The sequence below is a fragment of the Cutaneotrichosporon oleaginosum genome, assembly GCF_008065305.1.
Source record: "Cutaneotrichosporon oleaginosum strain ATCC 20508 chromosome Unknown ATCC20508_contig04, whole genome shotgun sequence".
NCBI lineage: Eukaryota > Fungi > Basidiomycota > Tremellomycetes > Trichosporonales > Trichosporonaceae > Cutaneotrichosporon > Cutaneotrichosporon oleaginosum.
The window spans coordinates 426,900-453,011 of NW_027072173.1; the positions used below are offsets into that span (position 1 = coordinate 426,900).

General features: G+C 60.4%; 12 protein-coding genes across 12 annotated transcripts; 7 read left to right on the forward strand and 5 right to left on the reverse strand.

Annotated features, from left to right (window-relative positions):
• Window positions 1-558: 558 nt before the first annotated feature.
• On the reverse strand, window positions 559-2,941 carry COLE_04629 (uncharacterized protein; the record flags this gene model as incomplete). The annotated part of the gene is made up of 4 exons (XM_018426438.2): window positions 559-1,333; window positions 1,368-1,610; window positions 1,675-1,787; window positions 2,270-2,941. The coding sequence occupies 4 exons, from the start codon at window positions 2,939-2,941 to the stop codon at window positions 559-561; spliced, it is 1,803 nt and encodes a 600-aa protein (XP_018281211.1).
• A 1,961-nt stretch (window positions 2,942-4,902) lies between these two features.
• On the forward strand, window positions 4,903-6,032 carry COLE_04630 (uncharacterized protein; the record flags this gene model as incomplete). Its single annotated transcript, XM_018422328.2, has 2 exons — window positions 4,903-5,276; window positions 5,336-6,032. The coding sequence occupies 2 exons, from the start codon at window positions 4,903-4,905 to the stop codon at window positions 6,030-6,032; spliced, it is 1,071 nt and encodes a 356-aa protein (XP_018281212.1).
• A 1,827-nt stretch (window positions 6,033-7,859) lies between these two features.
• COLE_04631 (uncharacterized protein) lies at window positions 7,860-9,481 on the forward strand (the record flags this gene model as incomplete). The annotated part of the gene is made up of 2 exons (XM_018426240.2): window positions 7,860-8,348; window positions 8,384-9,481. The coding sequence occupies 2 exons, from the start codon at window positions 7,860-7,862 to the stop codon at window positions 9,479-9,481; spliced, it is 1,587 nt and encodes a 528-aa protein (XP_018281213.1).
• Window positions 9,482-9,760: 279 nt separating this feature from the next.
• Window positions 9,761-10,954, reverse strand: COLE_04632 (uncharacterized protein; the record flags this gene model as incomplete). The annotated part of the gene is made up of 1 exon (XM_018420062.2): window positions 9,761-10,954. One exon carries the CDS (start codon window positions 10,952-10,954, stop codon window positions 9,761-9,763), a length of 1,194 nt encoding a protein of 397 aa, XP_018281214.2.
• Window positions 10,955-11,964: 1,010 nt separating this feature from the next.
• Window positions 11,965-12,504, forward strand: COLE_04633 (uncharacterized protein; the record flags this gene model as incomplete). The annotated part of the gene is made up of 3 exons (XM_018424757.2): window positions 11,965-12,090; window positions 12,133-12,157; window positions 12,206-12,504. 3 exons carry the CDS (start codon window positions 11,965-11,967, stop codon window positions 12,502-12,504), a joined length of 450 nt encoding a protein of 149 aa, XP_018281270.2.
• Window positions 12,505-13,465: 961 nt separating this feature from the next.
• On the forward strand, window positions 13,466-14,757 carry COLE_04634 (uncharacterized protein; the record flags this gene model as incomplete). The annotated part of the gene is made up of 2 exons (XM_018426439.2): window positions 13,466-13,774; window positions 13,831-14,757. 2 exons carry the CDS (start codon window positions 13,466-13,468, stop codon window positions 14,755-14,757), a joined length of 1,236 nt encoding a protein of 411 aa, XP_018281215.1.
• Window positions 14,758-14,782: 25 nt separating this feature from the next.
• Window positions 14,783-15,508, reverse strand: COLE_04635 (uncharacterized protein; the record flags this gene model as incomplete). Its single annotated transcript, XM_018420711.2, has 1 exon — window positions 14,783-15,508. The coding sequence occupies one exon, from the start codon at window positions 15,506-15,508 to the stop codon at window positions 14,783-14,785; it is 726 nt and encodes a 241-aa protein (XP_018281216.2).
• Window positions 15,509-16,159: 651 nt separating this feature from the next.
• COLE_04636 (uncharacterized protein) lies at window positions 16,160-18,133 on the forward strand (the record flags this gene model as incomplete). The annotated part of the gene is made up of 4 exons (XM_018420712.2): window positions 16,160-16,291; window positions 16,346-17,510; window positions 17,561-17,806; window positions 17,844-18,133. 4 exons carry the CDS (start codon window positions 16,160-16,162, stop codon window positions 18,131-18,133), a joined length of 1,833 nt encoding a protein of 610 aa, XP_018281217.1.
• Window positions 18,134-19,886: 1,753 nt separating this feature from the next.
• Window positions 19,887-20,321, forward strand: COLE_04637 (uncharacterized protein; the record flags this gene model as incomplete). The annotated part of the gene is made up of 1 exon (XM_018426440.2): window positions 19,887-20,321. One exon carries the CDS (start codon window positions 19,887-19,889, stop codon window positions 20,319-20,321), a length of 435 nt encoding a protein of 144 aa, XP_018281218.1.
• Window positions 20,322-20,902: 581 nt separating this feature from the next.
• On the reverse strand, window positions 20,903-22,030 carry COLE_04638 (uncharacterized protein; the record flags this gene model as incomplete). The annotated part of the gene is made up of 3 exons (XM_018425182.1): window positions 20,903-21,195; window positions 21,446-21,722; window positions 21,773-22,030. 3 exons carry the CDS (start codon window positions 22,028-22,030, stop codon window positions 20,903-20,905), a joined length of 828 nt encoding a protein of 275 aa, XP_018281219.1.
• Window positions 22,031-22,970: 940 nt separating this feature from the next.
• On the forward strand, window positions 22,971-23,477 carry COLE_04639 (uncharacterized protein; the record flags this gene model as incomplete). Its single annotated transcript, XM_018419910.2, has 1 exon — window positions 22,971-23,477. One exon carries the CDS (start codon window positions 22,971-22,973, stop codon window positions 23,475-23,477), a length of 507 nt encoding a protein of 168 aa, XP_018281220.1.
• Window positions 23,478-23,777: 300 nt separating this feature from the next.
• COLE_04640 (uncharacterized protein) lies at window positions 23,778-25,659 on the reverse strand (the record flags this gene model as incomplete). Its single annotated transcript, XM_018422329.2, has 4 exons — window positions 23,778-23,865; window positions 23,913-25,096; window positions 25,413-25,528; window positions 25,572-25,659. The coding sequence occupies 4 exons, from the start codon at window positions 25,657-25,659 to the stop codon at window positions 23,778-23,780; spliced, it is 1,476 nt and encodes a 491-aa protein (XP_018281221.1).
• Between the last annotated feature and the right edge of the window lie 453 nt (window positions 25,660-26,112).

Genomic DNA, 26,112 nt, shown 5'->3' on the forward strand with positions numbered 1-26,112 from the left:
GCTGATGTGCCGTACCCGGCCACCATTGCCGGGCAGATACATGCCGACGGAAAACTGGCCATTCAGCGCAAGCTATTCATCGGCTCTGGAGGTGAAACACGGTCGACGCCCGAACCACCTGATCCTCAAGACAGATGGCGTCCAGCATTCCCGGTGGAATGCCAGTACAGAACGTACAGAGCTCGACGACAGCTGCACGTCCGTTTTCATCCCCGACTTCATTCTCGGCACCATACTGCGTCATTTCACTCAGCACTCCTCAAAATGTGCTGACCTCATCACGTCAGTGCCTGTGCCTGCTGCTCACGCTCGATCATGAACTGAGGGCCTCACATCGTGCCTCGCAAGCTGGAGCGTTCCCCTTAATGGAGGTCATTGAAATGGCCAACATGCATAACGGGTCGAAGAGAATGGGGTAGAGCTTCGTATTGCTCTCGGAGAGCAAAGCGAAATGACAGAGATTGCCGTCATATATGGCATACCAGAACGCTAACATACACAAAAGAAAGCCGCCCGCAGGAAGCTTCCAAAGCCTCAGCTATGCCGAACACGCAGACACTAGAAATTCGTCCAGAAGCGCTTCCACAGACTCGGACGTGTCTGGGAGTCAAAGCTAGCGGCAGAAGGCTTCTGAAGGTCGTCAACGTCACGGCGACGACCGGACTGGAGGTCGATCTCGTCGAGACGCAAAAAGCGTGTCTTGAAAATGACCTTGTACCCGACGTAAATGACGAAGAAGAGAGGAAGGAGGATGTATGCGTCGACAAACGAGCCTGCGTCAAAGGGCGAAAGCGTGGTCCAGCCCTGCACGAGAGCAAGGAAGATGTTTGCGAGGAGCCCGAACCACGCGTTGTACGGGTACAGCATGGACTTGAAGGGCAGGTCGTCGCGGGAGTAACCCTGCGCGGTCCATGCACGCCCAAAGCGGATGTGGATGAAGCTGATCGAGCCCCAGACGAGGAACGTAGACACGCCCGACAGGTTCACGATGTAGCTGTATGCCTTGCCGGCGCCAGTGGAGAGGTTCATCATGCTGAGGGCGCCGCACGCGTTCGTGAGCAGGATGGCGGGGATGGGCACGCCGCGGCGGTCAGTCCATCCAAGGAACTTGGGCGCCGTCCGGCTCTGCGCCATGTGCAGAATCGTGCGCGAGCCGATGTAGATCGACGAGTTGCAGGCGCTGAGGCAAGTCACGAAGATGAAGGCGTTGACGAGGTGCACGCCGCCCTCCCACCCGGCGTTCTGGATCGCGATCGTCATTGGGCTCTTGACGGCGGCCTTGGAGCCGCCGATGAGGCCGGGCGCGTTGCTGGGACACGTAAGGCCATAGAAGCTGGAGTTAGTCATGCCGAGGTACAACAGCCTACATTGCAGAACCCATGTAGACGAAGATAATGCGCCAGAAGGTCTGGCGGATCGCGATGGGGACGGCGCGGCGCGGATTCTTGGTCTCGGTCGCCGCCACCGCGATGCTCTCCACGCCAGCGTAGAAAGTCGAGCAGAAGACGAAGACGGTCGCGACGCCGCGGAAGCCGTTCACCCACGGCCCGGGGTCCTTCCAGTACTGTGCGCCGATGGCGGGCGCGCCCTTGACACCGCCGCCGACATAGCTGATGTCAGCTTGGGAAGGCCACCGGGTGGAGCCCGCACGGGCACAGGTACAGGGATACTTACACAATCGAGAAAATGAAGTACGCGAAGAGCCCAATGAGCTTAGTGAGGGCGAGCCAGAACTCCGCCTCGCCGAAGGATTCGACGCCGAGGAGCTGGAATGCAAGGAACACAAACTGTCGTCAGCGGCTGCCATGGGGCAAGGGAGCCTGGCATCGCCCTGGTGATAACCGGGCCGCGCCGGAGGAGACCGGTCCATCGGTATTCGCTCCACCGGCTTCATGCGATTGGAAAGGACAGATCAGTCGCACGAGCTGTGCGACCTGTTCGCAGCAGTGAAGGGAGTGAAGTGACAAGCGTGGAGCGGTCGGCATCCATGTCCTTGTTGCCGGACTGCCCAGACATGATGTGACATGCGACTCGACGTCTGCAGCCCTGAAACAAGCCGCCGGCTGGCTGGCTGGCTTGGGCATTCTGCAATGGAAGCAGTGATGCTTAGCGTGCATGGACCATCTTGCGCGAAGCATGCTCCCCGGTTGTATCACGACGCTACGGCCAGCGCCTGTCCATAGGCCGATGTGCCAGTTCTCGCGAGGCACCAGCGCCCTCCCAGCAAGCACATGCACAGGCCCTCCCTTGCGCGGCAGCTCAGACTCACCCAAAAGATCAGGAAGAAGCCCCACTGAGGCACTTTGGTGGTCCAAACAGAAAAGATTGAAGTGAGGACGTTATACTCGTTGGCGAGCACGCAGAACCAGATGATGAAGTAGTTCCAACCAAGCGCAGCCGAGAAGGCGGGGTCGACGAAACGCTCTCCTAACCCCGTGAACGCGCCGCCAGTCGGATACAGCGTGGTGAGCTCGCCGAGCGACTGCATGATGCTGAAGGCGACGACGCCGATGACGCCGAAGCCGATGATCAGCGATGCGGGGCCGCCCCTTGCGAGCGCGCCGCCCGCACCGATCAGCAGGCCCGGGCCGATAATGCCGGCCAGCGCCATCATGGACAGGTGGCGCGTTTTAAGGCCGCGCTTGACGCCCGAGTGCGGGTCCATATCGCTGAAGTCGCTGCTCCCGTCGCTGGCTGCGACGGGCAGCTCGCTAGCGTGCGGCCCCTTCTCTGACGAGGAGCGGAACGTGCGGTCGTACCCGTCGGGGTCGTACGCCGCGCGCTCGCCATACACGTCGTTGCCGGTGTAGCCAGTCTGTGGCTGGGCGTAGGGGTTGGGGTTGGTATTGGAGTCGGCGGGGTGGGTCACATAGTCGGGGTGATGGGAATACTCGTTGTGTCCGCCTGCAGCGTACGGATCGAAGCGCTGGTTGTGGGCCATGGTGGCGATGGCGAAGGGGGGAGGTTACTGCTACATTGCCATGTTTGCTGTGCTTATAAAATCTGGCCGAGAATGGGGTCGGGCGCAGTGCTGCGTGCGTGTGCTTGACATGCCATCAAATGCCATCAAGTGCAGGAGCGAGATGCAGGAGCGGCAGATACAGGACTCGCCGGTGTCTTACTCTCGTCGCACCCTGCACGCCCCTGCGACTGCACAAGTCACCTGCGCATGGCCGCTGGCTCATGTTTGGTATTAGCGGCGTGAGAGGGGTTATCAGCAATCAACCAACCACAGCTGGTCTAACGCGATTGTTCCTGGTTGCGGGTCAGGCAGAGCAGCAGAGAATAAGGAACAAGATCAGTTCGACTGTAAACGCCAAAGCACGTCACCGATCATCAATCAAAGATGACGCACCAATTTCCTGCGCCTTCATGCCTGCCTGTGGTCGCCGGCCACCCTCGTTTGACGGAAATTGATATTGCAGGAGGTGCGGGTTTGAAAATTGTCCGCCTGGCCGCCGATGCAATTACACTTTGCGACCTCGCAGTCGCACTCCTCACTTGCGTTTTGCTTGCGTGAGAGCGGACGGTGCCGCTGTTTCAGCTGTGGCACACGAAGCACGAAGCATCGGATGTAAGGCTAAACATCCGAGCGTCACATCACAAGACCGAGCTCATTAGCATCCGTGCATCCGGCTTGGCATGCTGGGCTGACCCAACTTGACTCCCAGCATGTCGTACAAGGCGCTTTCCGCGTGGCAGCTTTAGAACTGCAAGTGGCTCACGTTCCGCTAGATTTGACGGAGGTGTGCATTGCCCATCGGCGCAAAGCAAACAGCTAGGCGCGTGCTTCTCGCAGGTCGAGTCAGCAGGCGCAGAGCATGTGCAAGGCGCTGGCGGGGCCCGGCTTAGATCTGCATGCGGAACGCAGTAGACTCCTCGCAAGATATCGCTCACGCCAATAGGGGGTTCAATGGCGACGCGTCGCGATATCTAGGGCCAGGTGGGGGTAGGCGCTGGGCGTCGGGGCGCTCGGTTCGCAGCCGGCCTCGCCCATTGACCCTTGCCCACTTGGAAGAGGCCGAGATTGGGCGCCGCCCACTTCTGCTTAAAACAAGTGTTCCGGCGCCGACTTCGTGAGCAGGTGGTCGTACGAGGCATGCGGCCATAAGATCCTCTGTCATTACAGAGCTCGTGAAGCCTGCGCCCGGGGGCATCCTTTGTGAGGATGTTATATGCGGCTAATCGCGCCTTTCACTGTACACGAGGTACGCCTCATCTTGCCGATGGCAGCGTGATTTTCGGCGCGTTGCTACCGTGAGAAGGGTTGATGTAAGCGTTTGAGGAAGTTCAAGGATTGAGTGGGGCGTAGAGGTGGACATGACTGCTCGCATATGAGAGTACAATCTATGTGGATTAAGTTGACACAGGCGTTGCCATGTGGCCTTCCCGAACCTGCGGGAGCAGCGTTGCGTTGTAGTTTCGTACCCGCGGCGACTCAGTGCTCCTGTCCATGCCACAACAGCTTGTCCTGCTGAACAATTCCTGACTGCATGCGGGGCAAGTAACAATGTGTACACAGTCTCTGATAAGAGTGAGCCCTCCTGTTCAATAGCAGGGGCCCGGGAACACATACCGCCAGTCTGCGAGAGCAGAGTGTAGACGGAGGTACAGTTCTGTAACGAAGTGACCCTCTGGGAGGCGATACTGGAACTTGGAGGACTGCCATGGTTTGACATTTGAGGGCTGGGCGAAGGACGGGGCTGCTGCTCAGCTCAACACGCAAGCTTCAATACTCACTGAGGGCTGATCCTCGCCGGGCCACCGGGCCGAGCAGGCATCACCCACGCGTCGCTCGCGTGGGCGGTGCCTGCCTGCCTGCCAATCTCACTCGTCTCTCCAGAATCAATAACGCTTGACTTTCCAGCTCGTCGTCACTACAGATCCGTATCTTCCGTCGGGATGCGCTTTCGCTCACGACACGCGCTGGGCGTGCTCATCGGGGCCGGCGTTCTCCTTGTCATCTTTCTCACCCACCCCTTCTACGAGTCATGGCACGGATTCGAGGCAATTAGCAAGAGCCGACGGCTTCTGGCCTACCGGTCCCCTACGGCCAAGCACCCCATCCTTATCGTCCAGCACCTCCCCAAGGGATCTCTTGCGACCGCTTCGCGCGCCAGCCACGCGCTCTACGCCAAGGCGTGGGGGTATCGCTACTCCGGGGATTCTGGGAAATACGTCGAGGACGGGCCGCGAGGCTTCCTCAACAAGGAGCACGTGCTGCGGCGCGTGCTGCTGCGCGAGCTCAGAAGCGAGCAGCCTGCACAGTGGATAGTGTGAGTTGGAAGATGGCGTAAAGGCCTGCAGCCATACCCTCCTCAGTGTTAACCTCCAGGTACACGGATGCAGACACTTTTGTCTCAGACCCGGCAGTCCCACTGCACGTACTCCTTTCCCCGGCACCGCCGGACGCCCACCTGCTCTTCGGGCAGGACCACAACGGCGTGAACACGGGCGTTGCCGCCATTCGGGTATCCCAGCTCTCACTCGAGTTCGTGGACGCCGTCCTCGCCTGCGCCGATAACAGCCCTGATCCCTTGCTTTCGGACCAGCATTGGATCGGCATCACCCTGCGGCGAAACGAGACTTTCAGCAACGCCTTTGCTGAGATCCGCCGCACGTGGTTCAACGCCTACTTTCTCGACGATGTCGGCGCCGGCACCGGCTCCGAGGCCGGCGACGTCAAGGCGGCCTGGTCTCCGCAGTGGCAAGTGCACCTCGTGAACCATTTCAAGCGCAAGTACTCGTGGCGGCCCATGGTCGAGCGTGCGCTGGTGGTATACGAGCGCGGGGTGGAGGCTGCGGGCGGCAAGGTGGAGAATGAGGGCGGGCGAGTGTCGCGCGCCGGAGAGGGGCGGAGGGAGAGAGAAAGTCGGCCCGTGGGGCTGGATAGGCTGCCGCAGTTTGCCTGGGCGCAGGAGGCAGCAGAGGTGTGGTGGAATGGGCGGAGGACGGGGCTGGAAGGGATACGCTTCCTCGACGAGGAGCTCATGAAGACGGTGAATTGGCGGGGAGAGGTGTGGATTCCGTAGACGTGTATGATATAGGCCATAGGATCGAGTGGTACAGTCGCCAACACAACGAGCACGAAGTCACGTCAAGGCTGGGATGAGCGAGGTCAGCGATCGCGACTGTTGACCTGGCCCAAGCCCAGTTCTACCATCTAACACACAGCCAGGCGATTTCACGTGGGCAGACGCCGTCATGCATCCTCCAGTCGCCCCCCAGTCTCTGAAAAAACGCGTCTTGCGACTCCGGTAGCAGCGAGCAGCTCAACAGCCCGAGGGCTGCGGCGCTCAACATCAACCACCGTCCTCGTGGTGTAGTGGTTATCATACTCTCTTAGGGTCAAGCTATGGGAGTGGCCCCGCGTTCGAATCGCGGCGAGGACCGAACAGGATTAGCTTCCTGTGCGCGGAAAGCTTTTGGCACTTTGACTTGGCAGGTCGATGCTGAAAACGCGATTCGAGAAGATCGCGACTGAAGATTCGCGGATCGGCGGAAGCCGAAGTATCGGTGCCTGGCGACACCGTTTAGCGTCTAATCTCATGGTAATACCTGTTGGAGGTCAATCTCGGCCCTACCTTGGTCCGGGTCCAAAGTCGCAAACAAGAACGAGGCCGTAGCGGTGCGTAGAAGGCAGGTGACGGCAAAGAACGCTTCGCATGCTCACGTTCTAGGCAAAAAGCGTTCTGTTCTGCTCACCGTAAGCCACGACCCAGGCCTCCCCCTTCGCATCACCATCGTCTGCCCTGCGGGCAGTCAACCATCGGCCACCTCATCAAGAACTGGGACATCCCCGAGAAGCGCCAGCTATTCCCCAGCTAAGCGAAATTTGATGACGCCTCCGGGCAGCCTTTGGCCACTCTCACTCACCTGATCAGAGCTTATGCTTTTCCCGAGCCCCCGCCACTGCATCGTTTCCGCATCAGCTCGGTGAAGTTATGTGACCGCCACGCCACGATCGGGCGGAAGATGCACCAGGGTGCGGTAGAGGTAATTTATCAGCTCGAAGCGCCTCTGGAAGCACGCCACACCGCTCGATGAGCCCACCTCGCTCTGCAGCCCACCAGCTTGGAAGAACCTTTTCGTCAAGGTAGGATGAACAACGCAGATCAAGATGAAGCGGATCAGGCTATCGCGTTGAGCGGCTCAGAAAGTCGGATCCTTTGGAACCTTATCTGGCTATCGGTGACGATGGCGATAGCGACTACCGTCCGTTCCAAGCGAGATATCGCGATCGGATGTGGCCGACTTGTGGCTGACGGTCGCCGTGTGGACACCCTAGTTGTTTGACGTGCTCCCCTGGCAGTGTTCTACTAGACACTGGGCCCGGGAACGCACAAGGCTCGCGAAAGTATGCACACGCTGTTGAGAAACACGTCTCGACTAAACTCTCGCAGACGCAAGAGCACACGAACTCTCAGGCTTAGCCGATATCCCCACAACGCGAGGTCACACGCCATCCGCCTCGCTGGCCTCGGCGAGACATGTTGCGCAGGCACTAGTTAGACGACAAGCGGTCCGGCAGATCCATCGGCCCAACCAACTGCAGTGGCGTCTCGGCATCCGACGCAGCCCGCCGTGGGCTCCGGTGCCAACCTAATCGCCCTGTCGCATCGGATCGCATCCGCCCACATCATGTCACCTGCTCACCACTCCACCGCGGCCATTTGCTGTTGGCCACTAACTGGACCTGACAACAGACAGACGGAGTACTCGGCATCATCGGCATCGTGCCCACCCGCGCCGAGGTCGCTGCCTATCTCGGCTTGCCCAGATAGGTGACGCGATGTATAAAACTGACGCCGACGGTGGTTCTCACTGACCCCCCTCCCTGTCTTACCCCTCCGGACGTCATGTCTTCAGCCGACCACCTGCCAATTCCCGGCTCGCTGCTCCTCGTCGACGACGTGGGTGAGCGTGAGATTGTGCTCCACCCTACGCCGAGCAACGATGTCAACGACCCCTTGAACTGGACGTGGAAGCGCAAGCAGCTCGCATTCTGGATGCTCATGGCCTACACATGGTTGTGGGGCTTCGCGAGCTGCTCGGTCTACTCTGTCCTTGTGCCCCTCTCCGAGGTTAAGGGCATCAGCTTGGCCGCGCTCAACGCGGGCACGGGGTACATGTTCCTCCTGCTCGGCTGGGGCGGGCTCATTACACAGCCACTCGCCCTCACGTTCGGCAAGCGTCCCATGTTCCTGCTCTCGTCGATCGCCAACTTCGGCATCCTCATCTGGCAGGTATACATCACCAACGAGTCGGAGTGGTACGCGAACAAGGTCATCCAGGGATTCTTTGGCGCGCCCATTGAGATGCTCGTTGAAGTGGGCATTACCGACCTGGTGAGTAACAAGTGCGAAGGCCCACCTGACGCCAGTTCTTCGCCCACGAGCGTGGCTTCTACATGGGCGTGTACACCGTGTGCCTCACGGCGAGCAACTACCTGGCACCAGTGTGGGCGGGCTACGCGAATGACAACCTCGGCTGGGAGTGGGTGTTCTGGATCAGCGCGATAATTGCCGCCATCCTCGTCGTGCTCCTTTTCTTCTTCATGGAGGAGACCAACTACAACCGCGGCACATCTGAGCTAAGCGAGAAGCACGATGCGGGCGTGGTGCACGACACTGAGTCGCCCTTGGATCAAGACAAGGAAGACGCGACCGTCACAATCACGGTCGCGACGGCGAGTGAACGCGCGCTCGACGGCACCGAGTGGAGCTTCGCGAAGAAGCTCATGCCCTTCCGCGAACGCTATGCCAGCAACGCGACTATGTTTGCGATGGCGTACCGCCCCCTCCTGTTCTTCCGCTACCCCGTCGTCGTGTGGAGCGGCATCCTCTACGGCTCCTCGCTTGTGTGGTACAATGTGCTGAACGCGACCGCCTCCATGCTTTGGACGCAGGTCTACGGTTTCTCGGCGTCCAAGGTCGGCCTGTCGTATCTTGCGCCGACGCTCGGCTCGATTGCGGCGATCGGCTACTGTGGGTTCGCGGACCACAAGTTCCTCTTGTGGCAGACGCGGCGCAAGAACGGCATCCGCGAGCCTGAGGACCGCCTCTGGCTGCTCCTCCTCATGGCGCTCCTCATGCCCACCGCGCTCATTTTGTGGGGCGTCGGCGCCGCCCGCCAGATCCACTGGTTTGGCCTCATCTGCGGCACGTTCCTCATCGGTTTCTGCAACCCCCCCATGGGCAGTATTCCCATCAACTACACCACCGACTCGTACAAGGACCTGAGCGGCGAGACGCTGCTCACCGTCATGATTATTCGCAACTCGCTCAGCTTTGGCATTGGCTACGCTATCACGCCCTGGCTCGACATGGGCCTGCAGAACACGTTCATCACCGCCGCGTTTGCGTGCATGGCCGTTGTCCTCAGCTTCCTCATCATGGTCAAGTGGGGCAAGACATTCCGCAAGCGCTCGCGCGTGTCGTACTGGAAGTACGTCGAGTCGAGCGTTATGCCGCACCATTAGCTGGGGGGTCGAAAGGGGCGACATGGTTGGCAGAGACACTGTCTTGGGTTGTTGAAGTAGGAAGCAAAAAGATCAGTTGTACGTGAGCATGAATTATGTGTGTCTGGCTGTGACAGCCTCGGTTCAGGCCATGATTGTGAAGAAGATATAAGTTACGGAGCATCAGCCCACGCCCTCAGCAGCTCCGCCCACGCCCTCAGCAGCTCCGAAGCCCAGACCATGTGCAACCCCAACATCTTCTGAGCCACCCTACGATCCACAACTCACACCTGTATCCCATTAGAGCTTCGCCCCACCATTCGCCTTACGGATGTACTTGATGTCGTCGGCGGACAGCGAGTCACCAAATGCCTTGATGACATCCTCCGCCCCCGAGCCGGCGGGAACGTAGAAGTCGTTGGGCTCGGTGTACGCTGGGGGCGGGTTGGCGGGTGTGCGCTCGAGGATCGGGTGTGGCGCGGGCGGGAGCATGCTGCCCTCGGGCACAGGCTGGGCATACTTTGCACCGCCGAGCTCGTTCTGCGTGACCTCGAGCTTGGTGAGGACGGGAAGGGAGCACGCATCAGTGCCGTGGAAGACGCGGGCCCACTCGTCGCGGTCGTTAGTCAGGAAGACGCGTGTGAGCGCGAGGCGCATCTTGCCCCAGAGCGCCTGGTTGGTCTGGTTGCGGGGGTCGAGGGCGGCGATCTCGTCGTCGCCCTGCAAGAAGGGGCGGATGAGGCGGGAGAACTCGGCGAAGAACTGCGGTTCAAGGCATCCCACAGTCATGTATCCGCCGTCGCGGCACTTGTATACGTTGTAGTACGGGCATCCGCCGTCGAGCGTGTTCTGCCCGGGTGGCTGGTGCCACCCGAGGGTACTGTTGGTGTTGGAGGGGTGGGCAAAGAGGAGGGGGAACGAGGAGATGTAGCGCGCGCCGTTCACCATGTCGGTCTTGACGACCTGGCCCTTTCCAGAGGATGCGCGCTCGAGCAGCGCGAGCAGAATGCCCTGCACGAGCATGATGCCGCCGCCGGCGAAGTCGCCGAGGATGTTCATGGGGGGCGTGGGCTCCCCGGTCTTGCTGCGGATCATGTCGAGCACGCCGGACACGGCCACGTAGTTGATGTCGTGCCCCGCCATTTTGCCGTACGGCGACGTGGGCGAAAAGCCGACCATGCGCGCAAAGATCAGGCGCGGGTTCAGCTGCGCACACTCGGCTGGCCCGAAGCCCAGCTTCTCCATCACGCCCGGGCGGTAAGGGTCGATCAGCACGTCGGCTTGCTTGATCATGCTGCGGATCGCGGCTTTTCCGGCGGGGTTCTTAACATCCACCACTACAGAGCTCTTGCCGCGCGAGGTCACGTCACCGCTGGGACCGGGCTTGCGGTCGATCCGCACGACTTTGGCTCCGTAGTCGGCAAGCACCATCGTCGCGAAGGGGGCCGGGCCGATGCCCTGGAACTCGAGAACGCGGACGCCGCGGAGAGCCATAGTTGAGATGGGATAAAGAGAGGTAACACTGAGTGCCAGAGGCGAGAGGAAAGGAGATGAGCGAAGCTCAGATGAAGATGTTCTGGTGGAAGGATCCAGCGGTGGTGATGGAAGTCATGGAGAGTAGCCGGGCCGGTTGGGTCTCGGCATTGGAGACCGGCTTGCCGCCGAAGTCGGAATTAGCCGAACCTCTACTCTAAGAGTGCGGAGATGACCGTATGCGGCTCTGCAAAGTGTCTTTTACTATCAGAGTCTGAAGTCTTTAAAGATGTTAAGAAGGTGTGAGCGATGGTCCACATATTGTCATTGGGAGCGCGTCGGTGGGGTCATCTCGGATGGCCTGGCGTGACAATCTCGCTTCTCACTCACCTGGTCAGGACGGACGCCCCAGCCTACAAACGGTTCACTGCCCTCCCCTCGATGTGCGATCAGGCGAAGTGCGAGCTGAGTTGAACCATTTCAGAACGTCCGACGACTCTGATGGTTGCTCTGGACGACTGGGAGGAATATCAATAGCAGCTGACAGTCAGGAGGAAACCTCTCCATAACCAAGTTCACGGACGAGCGGTCCAACCTCGTCCCGTGGCTGGCCATGTGCACTCTTGTTCTGCAGAGAGGAGCTTTGATACCAGCGACAAGCACAAGCACGCTGCAAGAAGCGTAGAGAGCTGCGCAGGTTTGTTGTGCACTGATGCTGTGCCCACTCCTAGCCGTTCAACTGCGCCGGATGCATGTACCCGACGCCACCGATTGACTTGACCCGCTTGCATGCATCGCCGCATTCTCATCTTCCCACGCATGTTCCCGCATGTAGATGCTCAGCCTCATGAGCTGTTGCTGCCTTGCCAACGATCCAGCAACGCATGCATACTGTAGATGCGTACTGTACTGTACAGTTAGTGTGGGAAGTGCGTGGTCAACCCGCCGGATGTCCAATGCATGAAACATGGTCAGGAGCATGTGAAAGGCGGAATGAGATGCAAAGGGCAGTCACGGATCCAAAGGCTGACATGGCGCTCGTGATCTCTCACATCTCTTTCTTTCTCTCTCTGCATCACACTCTCTCACACTCTCAATCCTCATCCCCCTCTCCGTCCACTGCAACATGCGCGTCCTCGTCGTCCTCGCGCCTCTGTGTACGTCCACCTCCTCTTACCTCTACTCCCCGCTGACTCCAGTCCTGGCCACGGCCATCGCCCAGGGGTGAGCCTTTCGTGCATCCTTCCCCGCGTCCATACTGATTGATACCAGCAACAACTCGAACGCCTCAGATGCCGTCTCCGCAGGTGGTGGCTCCTCGTCCGCCGCCCCCTCTTCGTCGTCCTCGGGTTCTAATGCGAGCGGCAACTCGAGCGACAACACCAACTCGACCTCAAACACCAGCACGGGCAACTCGACAGGCAGCTCGAATTCCAACTCGTCGAACAGCGGCGGCGGCGGCGGCGGCGTCGTGCAGACCACAGCCAAGTCGATCGGATACGCCAACCCCGACCCCACGCCGCCGTCGCCGCTCGTCCCGACCGACGCGGGCGCGCAGCGCTCAGGCGTGACGCTCAGCCTCGCGGCCGCGGGCCTCGGGGCGGCCCTTGCCGCTGGCCTCACCCTTGCCATGTAACTTAGACTAAACGGACACTAGAGCTCACACTCGCACGACACGACACCTCAATTCCACCTTTGCATGTACATATGACCCAGTACGACCTACGCGCGTGTTTGGGGAAGGAATGGGACGGCCGCATGTTGGGCCCATGAGAGATGACGTGCCTGCCATGGCCCGGATGGCTGGAAATGATCGAGCCCAGCCTTGGCGCCGAAACCGTGCCTGACACATACCAGTCAGATACGCTTCGCGCATGGTGCTGGTACTTTCTACGTACACCCAGCGCTGCCTACCGACCGCTTTCCAGCTCTCATCAGCGTGATGTTCCCAATCTGCGACAACAAGCAATGCCCATGGCACTGGCTGTCAATGCGCCGGGTCAGGAGCCTCTCCGGTAGGGCTTTCGCAAGCGAGGCGCAATGCGCCACGTTCAGCTCTCGTCCATTCCTTAGCGGACAGATGGACGCCGAGATGGCATTTGAGAATCAACTCGAGCATCAAACCCCACCATGAGTACAGACGATGCTGGGCTCAAATTGCTCCTCTTGCGACTGTGTGCTGAGTTGAGATCAGCCGATTCAAAAAGGACTGACCTCTGGCGGGATCGAACCGCCGACCTCATGCGTAATCGGTTTACTCCGTGTTAAGCATGCGCTCTAACCAGCTGAGCTAAGTGGCCTAGCTGTCTGCGACACGACACGCTCACCGATGCCATCGACAGTCAGGTCGTGTCCGGGGAGGAATGTATCGGTATATTCTCGTCTCGGTATCCGCATATTCTTGTCGCGGTTGCCGGTCCGGTTGGGATCCGGCAACTTGGGGGATCACCGCGTGCTCGCTATACCTCGCTAGCGCCATTCTGTTTCTCGTCGTTACTCCCTCTTTCTCATCCCTCTTTCCGCCCAACCAAGATGCCCAGCCTCGTCACGGTAGCCATCACTATCGCGACTCTTGCCCTTTTCCTCAAGCCGGTGTACGACCGCGCCGTGACATTCGGCGCGTTCCGCTCGCCCACCGCCATCTTCCACAACGCCGGTGCCGGTGACTTGCGCTTCATCGACGGCGCGGACTGCGAGGACCTGCATCTCCACGAGTCCGGCTCCATCTTCACCGCGTGCCAGGGCACGCAGGGGACCCGCGCGAAGTGGTTCCCTCCCCTCACGAACTTCGACGACCCGACCTCGGCAGGAGACGGCGAGCTGCGTGTCATCGACCCCAAGGTATGACGCTGTCGTAGCTCACGCCCCGGCTTGTCTTGTACAAACGCTCACTCCAGACCTTTACTTCGCGCAAGCTCACGCTCGACGGCTTCGACTCGTTCTTCTGCACGCACGGCATCGACATCATCGAGGATCCCAAGAGCAGCCGGGCCATCTACATCCATGCGGTGAACCACGCGCCGAGCGACGAGTTCATGCAGAGCCGCAACGCGTCGCTGCCGGCCGAGCGCAAGGCGGACTCGCGCATCGAGATCTTCCACCACGTTGTTGGGTCCGATAAGGCGACGCATGTCCGCACTGTGCGCCACGGCCTGATCCAAACACCGAACGATCTGCTCGCGACCGGCCCGACGTCGTTCTTCGTCACCAATGACCACTTCTACCGCGAGGGCGCGATGCGCAAGATTGAGGACTTTGCGACTCGCGCCCTCGCGCCATGGAGCAACACTTTGCATGTAGTCTCGAACGCCAAGGAGAGCGGGTACGATGGCGTGGACGCTGTTCACGCCCTCACGGGGCTGCACAACAACAACGGCATCGGGCGTCGCCCGGGTGGCATCGTCGTGTGCGACACGTCGGGCGGTGTCGCATACCTCGCCCACGTAGAGGGTCGGAGCATCAAGCTGGACGAGCAGATTGCGTACCAGAGCACGATCGACAACCCGTCCTGGTTCACGGACAAGTATCCTGGCGACAACGATCGCTCAGGCATTGTCCAGGCCGGTCTCGCGCGGGCAATCACCGTACACGAGGACGTACACGGCGGCAAAGGCATTCCGCCAATTGTGTGGCTCAGCTCCGGAGCGCCTGGTAAGGGATGGAACACGAGCCTGCTCTTCACGGACGATGGGCAGAGCCTGTCGTCCTCGAGCGCGGCGATCCTGATCTCCATCGACCCCGCGACAACAGACAAGAAACAGGCATGGCTCTTCGTCAGTGGGTTTGGCTCGCGCCGCGTCGTCGCAACCAAGGTCGATCTGTAGAGTATAGGTTGTGCAAATAGTTTCATTAAGCGTCCAAGGGACATGCCGGGCGCCCCTGCCCGCGCGCCAGCATGTCATGCACCATGTCGTCGGCGAGCTGCGTCCCTCTGCCCTTGAATCCTTCGACAATGCCTGTCCAGTCCCCGTCCGCTTCGTCCTGCCCTACCTTGAACCGGCCTTCGATCTTGCGCACGCGCACTTCGACCCCAACAATCCCCTTGATGAGCGCATTCGTATACCCCTCGCGCGCATTGTCGACACGCCATGTCCCGTGCGTCCGCGCTTCCTCCTGGTCCGTGAGGTCGCCAACCATGCGGCGCAGCCACGCGTCCGTCTCCCCCCGCGCCTCCTCGCTTCGCGAGTGCACGACCCGCGCCCGCCCGTACACCTGCACGGCGGAGAACTGCCACGTCGGCGCGACCCGCCCGCTCGCCATGCCGGCCGGCATCCATCGCGGCGGGACGTAGCTGTGCGTCTGCGAGGTGAAGAGCACGAGCACGTCGTCTGCCAGTTCACCCTCGAGATCGTGGGCCGCGAGCGACGCGATCATGGCTTGCGCCTGCGGATTCGCGCGCGCCAGGTGCCCGCGCAGTAACAAGCCCGAGGGCTCCGACGGCGCGTCGTCAAGCACCCACACGATGTGGGTGCTCTGCAGGGTGTCGATAGTGGGATGTGCGATTGAGGTCGTCAACGTGCCGAAAGGGTTGGCGCGGATGAAGGTCGCGAGCGCGGCGGGGGTCGCGTTCCGCATGCGCGTCCGGGAGGTGCATGGGTGAGGCCGGCCGGTGAGAAGGCGCAGACAGAGGGGATCTAGACGCAACTGTCAAGTGGAGAAGCGAACGTGGGCTTGAAGGGGTGGTCAATGATGTGGCCAGGAGCTTGAATCTGTCGAATAATGTCAACATCAGCGAGCCGACATACTCGTGCTGAGATGAGCACCTAGACTCCACTCAGAAATCTCGGCAGCATCGGCTGCATAGGCCAAGAGTGGCGCGGCCGGGTGGTAACTGCAAGCAGCTCGGCAATCTTCTCGAGATGCGACTCGCTGGGGCGATAAACCACGAAACACACACCTCGCACATCTCCGACTGCCCCAGCCCACCTCCTCGAGGGTCCATCACATGACTACACCCTCAGCCACTCCGCCGCGATCCGCGGCTGGTGGTCATACTGCTGGTGGTCATACAAGGCACTCTTGTGCCTCCGGAAAGCGAGGTGGACAAGCGCGAGAGGATATGACCAATGCCCTATCTCGTGGGTGCGGTGGCCGCAATCGGCATTCAGCATCCCGACCGGGCATCTCCTGCTCACATCATACCCGGCCTGGAGCCATACTCACACCGAGTCCCACCCACACTTATAGTTGCTGCCCACGCCGTAGACCGTCCAACTACATTGCACCATGCCGTCCGGAGAGAACTCACCATGCCGCATCGCCTCGTTCAGCGGGTACATGGGCGACCGCTATGATGCGCTCAAGACCCAGGCCGAGACGGACACGGGCATCCTGTTCGGTGACTACCTCGCCGAAATGGTGAGTCCGCATTGTTCACTCACGTCTTCTGGCGAGGCAACCCGCTGAATTCAGAACCTCGCCTGGCGCGCCCTCGAGCTGCGCAAGCACCCTCACCTGGGCTACGAGTCGGGTTTCCTGTCGCACCTAAAGCTCGCGCTGCCGGCGATCAAGGCGAACCGGCCCAAGATTCTGACCAACGCTGGCGCGCTTAACCCAAAGGGCTTGGCGGAGGAGACGGCCAAGATCCTCAGCGAGGCGGGCATCGACCTCAAGGTCGCGTACGTCGAGGGTGACAACTTGATTCACCGGTTGGACGAGCTCAAGGCGGCCGGCGAGACGTTCTACCACCTTGAGGACGACGAGCGGCACCTTAAGGGGTGGGAGCACGAGGGGGGCATTGCGAGCGCGAACGCGTACGTTGGGGCGCGCGGCGTTTACGAGGCGCTCAAGGCTGGCGCCGATGTTATCATCTCCGGTCGATGCACGGACGCGTCGCCGATCATAGCCGCTGCGGCCTGGTACCACGGCTGGGAGTGGACCAACTACGACGCGCTGGCTGGCGCACTCCTCGCAGGCCACTGCATCGAGTGCGGCGCCTACGTTACGGGCGGCAACTCTAGCGGCTTCAAGAAGTACCTTTCCCACTATTACAATTTCAGCATGGGAATCGCCGAAATCAATGCCGACGGCTCGTTTGTCGTCACCAAGGAGAAGAGCAAGGATGGCAAGTGGAATGGCGTCGTGAACGACGTCACAGTCCGCTCTCAGATTCTGTACGAGATTCAGGGCAACGTCTACCTCAACCCGGACGTGCAGGCTCTCATCGACGACATCACGGTCACGGACCAGGGCAACGACCGCGTGCTCGTCACTGGCGTGCGCGGCGTCGCGCCGCCGCCGACCACCAAGGCCGCTATCTGCGGCGTGGCGGGATACCAGGCCGAGGCGCTCGTGTTCGCGACTGGCCTCGACGTTGAGGAGAAGTTTGAGGCCCTCAAGCTCCAAATCAGGCAATTTATGGGCGACAACGTCAGGAATTTCACGACGTGGGACATGACTCAGTACGGCATCGCCAAGGCCGACGCAGATGAGGAGGCTCTTGCGACGGCCATGATGCGCATCTTTGCCCAGGCTAAGACGCTTGATGCGTTTGGGCCAACCAAGAGCTTGCGCGGGTTCGTCAACCCCGAGGGATTGGGCCACTTCCCCGGCTTCCAGAGCCAAATGGACATGCGAAGTGAGTGTCGCTGAGAGGAGTACGTGTCAGAGAGCCGACGCTGATGGCAGCCACCGAGCCCATGCCGTACATCGAGTACTGGCCGGGCCGCGTACAGCAGAAGCATCTGCCGCTGAAGGTGACTTTCGTGGGCTCGTCCAAGACGATCGACGTGCCGCCAGTCGACATCACGGAGCCGCTTGTTCCGCAGAAGGACTACGACTCCAAGGAGCCGCTGCAGGCTGGCGCCTACGGCGAGACGACGCGCGGACCCCTTGGCTGGATCGTACACGCGCGCTCGGGTGACAAGGGCGGGAGTGAGTGCTGCCTCTTCGACAAGACGGCTGACCCCAGACGCCAATGTCGGTTTCTTCGTGCGCAACGCCGACGAGTACGCGTGGCTCAAGGCACTGCTGAGCAAGGCCGAAGTCCAGCGCCTCATGGGTAAGGAGTATGACGGAAACCGCATTGAGCGCGTCGAGCTGCCGGGTATGCTTGCCGTGCACTTTGTGCTGCACGACTACCTTGGCAAGGGCGTGTCGTCTACAGCGCGCATGGACAGCCTCGCGAAGAGCGTGGCCGAGTTCCTTCGCGCGCGATACGTCGATTTGCCGAACAAGTTCCTTGAGCGGGGTAAGATCTAGTCGAGGAGCTGTGGCTGTCAGAAGATGTACTTGGATCACTGAACCTCGTGGCTACTTGTGGGGGTTGCAGCAGGGCATACGTTTGGTCAGCCTTCTGATTCTGATTAACGCTGGCTTGTCCACTTCCACTTACGTTAACTCCCTACAGCCCTGTCCAACATGAATCTCAACACGGCCAAGATGGACGTGAACGCCAAGTTTGGTCGGTACGTAGACGATATCAAGAAGGCAACCAACACCGCCGACAAGTCGGAGAAGAGCAAGCAGGCCGACAATGTCTCGCCGGAGGTCAAGGATCTCGGGGCGCAGGTGAACACCGGCTTCGAGAAGGAGACGTAGGAGGCCATGGGGTGCGTTGCGACGGGGCGGGCTGACCCACGACGGCGTGAGTAGAGATTGAGTGTAGCGTGATGTATGAATGAAAGCTGTTGCGCATGAGACCATGAGAATCAAGTGTGCAGATGTGTAGTCGCGAAGCTTAGACCCGTCGAGACCTACCCCGCTTCTCATCGCTTCCGCTCGGCTCGTGCGTTCTTGTCGCACCCCACTCATTAGCTCACTTACCACTATTCGCCCTCCCTTTCAACCAGCCACATCATGGGCATTTACGAGACCCTCAAGTACACCTCCACGTCGTCGGCGCCGGGGAAGAAGCCCGCGTCGGGCGACCCCGCCGCCAACGTGTCGCAGGATATCAAGGACCTCTATGCGCAGGTATCCGCACAAGAGGAGAAGCGCAAAGAGGAGAAGAAGAAGACGGCCCAGCCGGGCAAATGGTGCGTTGTGCCCGGGACGGGCTGATACCAGATGCAAAGGTTATGTAGATTAAGCGATGAGCAGGTGGTGGCGAGGCCGGTTGCGAGGAGAGGCGGCGATGACTGGGAGATATGTCAGGCTGGACAACGACGTTGAGACGGAGTGGAGACGCTTGCAGTAGCCATAGGAATCACAGGTTTCGATGTCGAGTTGTTGCCCACTCTCCCCGTCAGCTGGCGCGGCGTTTGTCCTCACAGTTCAAACCTGTCGCTGTTGCTCAATCCTCCCACCTGCCTTGCCGGTCACGCGCCCAGATCGCCTCGCGCCGTGCCTCCTCCATCCGGCCTTCAGCCTCGTAGACTGCGGCAACGGCTCGGAGCTCCTCCGTCTTGGGCTTCTTGTACAGGCATTTGAAAAGCCGCTTGAAGGCAACTAGCGGCATGGGGCAATGGGGAGTGGAGAGGACAGATGGACTGAGCTGGTCAATGCGTCCAGGTATCTCATCATGCTCCAAACATCTTCTGATCGCCTTCCATCGCCGATCCGAGATCGCTAAAATGCTTATTCTCTTCGGGTCTGCAGAATGACTGGTGCAACCTCACACCTGCACATACACCTGCGCCTCGGGCCCGACCTGTCGGCCTCCGAACTTTGATCGCCGAATGCGTTATCATGCCCATCCCAGTTAACGCCGGATCGAACGGTGCCGAGCGAGATCTCTCTCGAGTGCATCTGTGGTGAAAGATGAGGAGTGGAGGATGGTGTCAGCGGCTCCCGCCGCCACCATGGAATGATCGGCAACCACTCAGCCGGCACTGGTAGAAGCCGACCGACACCTTGGCATCGTCCTCAACATCATCCCCAACGAGCGTGAGTACAAAAGACGCGTCACAACTGATACTCTTAGTCCTACTCCCTCGCCCCCCCTCCTTCCCTCGCTCTTGCCCCTCGGCCCCCCGCTTACCTTTCCGCCCTCGGACCACCACTGCAACCCACCATGCCCGAGCTCGGCGTCATACCCCCGGTCGCGCGCTCCCTTGCGCAGTGGCACCGCATGATCGACGCGAACGATCTCTCTGATCTTGAGAGCATGGTGCACCCCGACGCAGTCTTCCGCTCGCCCATGGCGCACACGCCCTACGTCTCGCGCCCAGCGGTCGTGCTCATCATTAACAGCGTGCTCAAGGTGTTCAAGGACTTTGTGTACTATCGCACCCTCGCGTCCGCGGACGGCAAGAGCGTCGTACTCGAGTTCAGCGCCACCGTCAATGGCAAGAAGTTGAAGGGCATCGACCTCATCACGTTCAACGACGAGGGCCTCATCACCGAGTTCGAGGTTATGGTTCGGCCGTTCAGCGCGCTCCAGGAGTTGGGCGGCGAGATGAGCAAGCTTGTCAAGGACAAGATCCCGCAGTACAAGGGCAAGCTGTAGTGTTGTTGCGCAATGGTAGAGAATCACAGAAGAAGCATGGCATAGGGCAAAGTGAAGTATCAAGTAGCTCGGGGTTGGGGCCACGCAACGGTGATTAAGCGGGGGGGGACCCAGAAGTTGGCAACCCATCTGGGCGGGATGTAGGTGAGGGATCAAAGTGAATTCGGCTGACCGGCCGAAGACTAGAGCTGTGGGCTCAATGGCAGAAGCGCGAAGCGACTGCACGCCGCAGAGGAGTTGGCTTGGGCGCGGTCAGCGCTGAACGTAGAAGCATCTTGCTCGGGCTTGAGCGCATAGTGAGGGCTGTGGGGTAAAGATTGATCCGGGGAGGATCGTGTCATAAAGAGGCATCATCACTCTGGTCTGTGCGTACGCCGGGATCTCTTCGCATCTTTGCCTGCCATTTACGGGTAACAAGATGTGGCTGACGAAGGTCACGAGTATCAATTCGGTGCCACTTGTGGCTTACGATGACGGTCATGAGATGCAAGAGTCCAGGCCTACTCGGCCGCGCATTCACCACACACAGCAAGGAATGTGTATCATACGACCATGATAAATTAAAATACAACTCTATCCATCTAGTGCGAAGGGCCAGCGGGGCCGCAGTTGCTGACGCCAATGTCGGTCAGGAGGCCAGTGCCGATGTCAAACAGCCAACCGTGAACGCACACAGTCTTCCCGGCGTGCCAGGCGTGCTGGATGGCCGAGCTGTTGACGACAGTCGCAACGCCGAGCTTGACGTTCTCGACCGTCAGGTCCATGACGGTTGCAGTAGAGGGGAGCGAGTGGCGCAGCGTGATAAGGGGCGCAAGGAAGTTGTTGAGCGCCTCGTCCTCGGCGGGCTCGTCGTCTTCCTCGTCCTCCTCGTGGTCTGGAGTCAGCGTCGAGTCACGAGATCACGGGTATCGAAACAGAGCGAGCATTGAGATGCTGAGGGGAGGAATGTACAAGATCTGAGGCGCGCAAGAGCTGTGATCGGAGCAAATGCACAGAGATCTGTAGAGACGCGCGCTGTTTCACTGCCCACACGTCAAGGCGATCCTACCGCCTCCGCTCCATAGTGGTTTGGGCGCATTCCTACGCCGGCGCTCCGCTGCTCCACTCGCCGCGATACCACTCACCATCGTGCTTGCCACCCTTGCCCTTGCCCTTGCCCTTGCCCTTCTTGTCGCAGTCCTTGTCCTTGCCCTTGCCCTTGCCCTTGCCATGGCCGTGGCCATCGGGCTTGCCCTGCCCGGTGGTAGCGTCGGGCTTGGGGCTGTTGTAGGCGGCCTTGACACCACCGCAGTGGGTGTGGCCGACAATCGCGACGTGGGATGCGTTCAGGTGGCCTACACCGTAATCAATGACGGCGTTCGAGGTCCAGTCGTCGGCGTGGAACTGGTTGGCGATGTTGCGCTGGGGGGGTCAGTTGAAGCGGAGGAGGGCGAGACGGGGATATCACTCACGGTGGTGAAGACCTGTCCGGGGTCCTGGTGAAGGACGACGGACTCGGGCACGCGCGAGTCAGCGCAGCCGATCCAAACGAGGGGAGGAGCCTGGCCCTCAGCCAGCTTGGGGAAGTAGTTGGGGTTGGAGGCGTTGCGGTCGGCCGCGAACTGGTGGTTGCCGGCAAAGAATGGCTCAAGGGCCGGGAAGGCCGGAGGAGCGTATGTGACATTGACGCTCGGGGCGGCAACGGGGGCGGAGACGGTAGCGTTGGACATTGCGGAATACAAGAAGACAAGAGTAGAGTAGTGATAAAAAAAACGACGGGGGCCAGCTCTTCCCCCGACTTATATGTCGAGATGGAAGGGGCGTATGCAGCGCTGCAGCGATGCGGTTATGATGGGCTTGTGTGGAGAAGGTACAAGCTGGTGGTCGAGCCGCAGATCTGGGTTGGCTGGTGCACGGCCTTGACCCCTGGCCCGCTGCCCGCTGTCCGGCCGACGTCTGGCCACCCTCACGTCAGTACCGGATGTCTGCTCGTCCCGCTCCTCGTCTGTTGCGCGCTAGCCCAGCACACTCCACCAGGCCTCCCTGTGCATGTGCTCAGAGTCAGCGCCCTCGTAACTGCCAAGAAGGTCCAAAATCAGGACGGTAGGTTGGAGAGACGCAAAATATCGACTGGAGCCCGGCCTGTTTTGGCGCCCTTGGCAGCCTATTACCCCAGACGTGCGCGGACGCACTGACACACTGACACACTTGCGTGCTAGCACCGAGGGTCCACTGCCTTCCACTGGCGTCGAGGCGTCGAGGCGTCCAGTTGCACCATTGCGATGGCCAGTTTCAGTTGGGGACGGGGCACGAGGCACGCGTCGGCCCGCCACCCCCGCGTATCCCCGGCCCAGAGCCCTATCGGCACTGCATTCTATGCCGTGAGTCTGTCTCCGCCCTGTGGCCGACTGAATGTTCTTTTGTCCACCGAGCCGAGCAAGTGCGACGCCGTGCCTTGGGCCAATGGTACGCCGTTCGCTGTGCCGAGCTTCATGAAACGCTCAGGATGTCCAAAACCTTACCGTGTTGGGAGAGCGGTATTCCCACGAATACTGGGCCCGGCTGTCCCGGTCCACTTTTCCGACGGATTGTTAGGCAAGGCAGCTTGCTGCCAGCACGAGAGCGCGTAGAGCTTAATAGTACAGGGTGACAATTGACCCCAGGAGTGTCATGCTGGGATGGATTGCGAGCGCCGCAACGATTCCAGTTTTGAGCTGTCGTCAGGCAGAGAGGAGAAATTGGAGCGGCGAAATAGGGATGGAGCCCGGAGGCAGCTTGGACCTTGGAGCAAGCATGTTCGGGCGCCATCGGGCACGCGGCACTGTTCCTCTGATCGCCGTCATCATCTCGCTCTCTTTGGGGAACGGGAAGCGGCAAGCGGATGCCGCAATCGAAGGGGGGCAGTCACCAAGTAACGGGGCCAGGCCCGGCGACAACGAGAAGATCCGGGGCGTACGACATCCTATGCCCACCCAGCGCGCTGCCCCGGCGTGGGCGGGGAGGCCGGTGACAACCCCTCATGTCTGGTCGGCAGTGGGGACCAGTTGGAAAGCGTTGACACGGCAAGACTGGCGGCGCCCGAATCTGACCCGGCTCGAATCGAATTGCTGGAGCGTGCCGAGGAACTGGGAAGGCGTGGCAGACGTCATGTGGACCGAGGAACAATTGATGCGGTGACGCCGGTTATCGGAGCATTTGATAAGATGAGAACAGGGTGATCCGCATGAAGATGTGAGCGACAGAGAGAACGAGGGGGATGTGATCCTCGCAGTTGAGTTATGAATGGGGGGCACTGACTGCGGCCTGCAGTAAGCGAGTGCGGCCGTCGGAAGGCAAGGCTTGGCGCTTCACTGTACGGTGACACCAAGGTGGCGGTCATCCTCCGTCCCCGTCCGCCAAGTCCTCGATCTCATCTAATCTAGGTCGCCCACACATACACGTGCACCACAAATTATAAAGCTTCACCCCATGCATTGGCTATCGCTGATGATACACACGCGCCGCGGCGCAACTACTCCGACTACGAGACACTCTGCAGGGCGCACCTAGTACTTGGTGCCGAGACCTCCCATGGCGACAAGCTTGACGACGCAGTAGTCGTCGATGCCATACTTCGAGCCCTCCTTGCCAAAGCCCGACTCCTTGACGCCGCCAAAGGGAATGGTGGCCTGCGAGAGGATGCCCGAGTTGGCGCACACCATGCCGACCTCCAAGGCCTCGGATACGCGCCAGATACGCCCGATGTCGCGCGAGTAGAAGTACCCGGCGAGGCCGAACTCGGTGTCGTTAGCGAGCTTGATGACCTCGTCCTCGGTCTCGAACTTGAAGCAGGGCGCGAGGGGGCCAAAAGTCTCGTCCTTAGACACGACGGCCGAAATGGGCACGTCGACAAGAACAGTAGGCTCGAAGAAGTTGCCCTCGCCAGCCTTGCCGCCAACGAGCACCTTGGCGCCCTTGGCCACGGCGTCGTCAACGTGCTCCTTGACCTTCGCGACGGCGCGGCCGTGGATGAGGGGTCCGTGAGTCACGCCCTTGTCGAGGCCGTTGCCGACCTTGAAGCCGCGGACGGCGTCGGCGAGCTTGGAGGTGAACTCATCGTACACCTTGGAGTGGACGAAGATGCGATTAGCGCAGACACAGGTCTGGCCCGAGCTGCGGAACTTGGCGATCACACAGCCCTTGACGGCGTCGTCAATGTCGGCGTCGTCAAACACGATGAACGGCGCGTTGCCACCCAGCTCCATTGACAGCTTCTTGAGCGTGCTGCTGCTCTGCTGCATGAGCTGCTTGCCGACACCCGTCGAGCCGGTGAACGAGATCTTCTTGATCACGGGGTGCGTGCAAAGGATCTCGGCGACCATGCGCGAGTTCTTGGACGTGATGAGGTTGAGCACGCCGGCGGGCACGCCCGCCTCTTCAGCAATCTGCATGAGCTCGAGCGCCGACAGCGGCGTGTCCGAGGGCGCCTTGATGACACAGGTGCAGCCGGCGGCGAGCGCCGGGCCGACCTTGCGCGTGATCATGGCGCTGGGGAAGTTCCAGGGGGTAATGATGCCAACGACGCCGATGGGCTGCTTGATAACAATGTTGCGGAGGCCAGGGATGGTCGAGGCGATCACGTCGCCGTCCATGCGGAGCGCCTCGGCGCCAAACCACTCCATAAACGACGCCGAGTACTTGTGCTCGGTCGTGGCGTCGGCGAGGGGCTTGCCGTTCTCAAGGGTGATGAGCTTGGAGAGCTCCTCAGTGCGCTCCATCATGATGTTGAAGAACTTGACGAGGATGTCCTGGCGGGTCTGGGGTTAGTGGTGGAAGCGAGCTGGTGCAGACTGCAGGCTGTGGGCTACACGAGGGAGGTGTGAAGTCAAGGAGATCCACACAATACGCGGACCGGAAGACGTTTCTCAGCCGTGCGGCATGCGCGCTAGTGGCACACCTGCAACAGCGAGCAACTCGATTCTGCCTGTCGGCAGAGAAGAGCCTAGCCACATCCAATCCGTGTCCCTTTCCGGCCGACGACGTCGAGGTTCACACGCCACTTCTGCTCCGCTCTGACCATGGATGTCACCCGGCCTCTCACCACCTCCACAGCCCAGCTGCGCCGCAACTCACCTTGGGCGGGGTGTTGCTCCATGACGGGAATGCCCCCTCGGCGGCCTTAACGGCCTCAAGAACCTCCTCCTTGGACAAGTCCGGGACGTTGCCGATGACCTCGCCGGTCGCCGGGTCTAGGATCAGCACCGCTCTCGTCTGCGGCTCTTCAATACTCACTCGTCACAGCGAACGTCTTGCCGCTCGCCGCCGCGACCCACTTGCCGTTGATGTACGCCTTGTCCTTGTAGCTGGTAGTGGCGGTCATTTTGGATAGGGGAAAGACGTGGAGCGAGCGGGTGGGCAGCCTTTTAACTGAGCTGTTGGCGGGCTACGCGTCGATTACCGACCATGGGGCCCTTCGCCGGTGGGCGTTGGCGTGGGCGCGCTTGACTCGCCTGGCGGCCCCAGACCAGGACCGCCGTGCTCGCGTATCCCGCCAACGTCCGGGGTAGGCCCGGGCGGGTAATTCCGGATACGATTACCGTGATCCAGTGTTTACGATTCAGCGCGATTCTGACGCGGGATATTTATTGTGCATGCATCTGCGTCCACGACTTATTCATAAGCAATGACTCTTGCTTGTGCTCAGCCATAATCGCTGAGGTTGGTGAGGATAGTGACGACGTCGAGAGAAAAGTGCGTCGGATAAATCCGTCGAAGACTGGAAAGAAACCGTTCATCCGGCGCTAAAGATCTGGTCGCCGAACTCTAGGCGCCG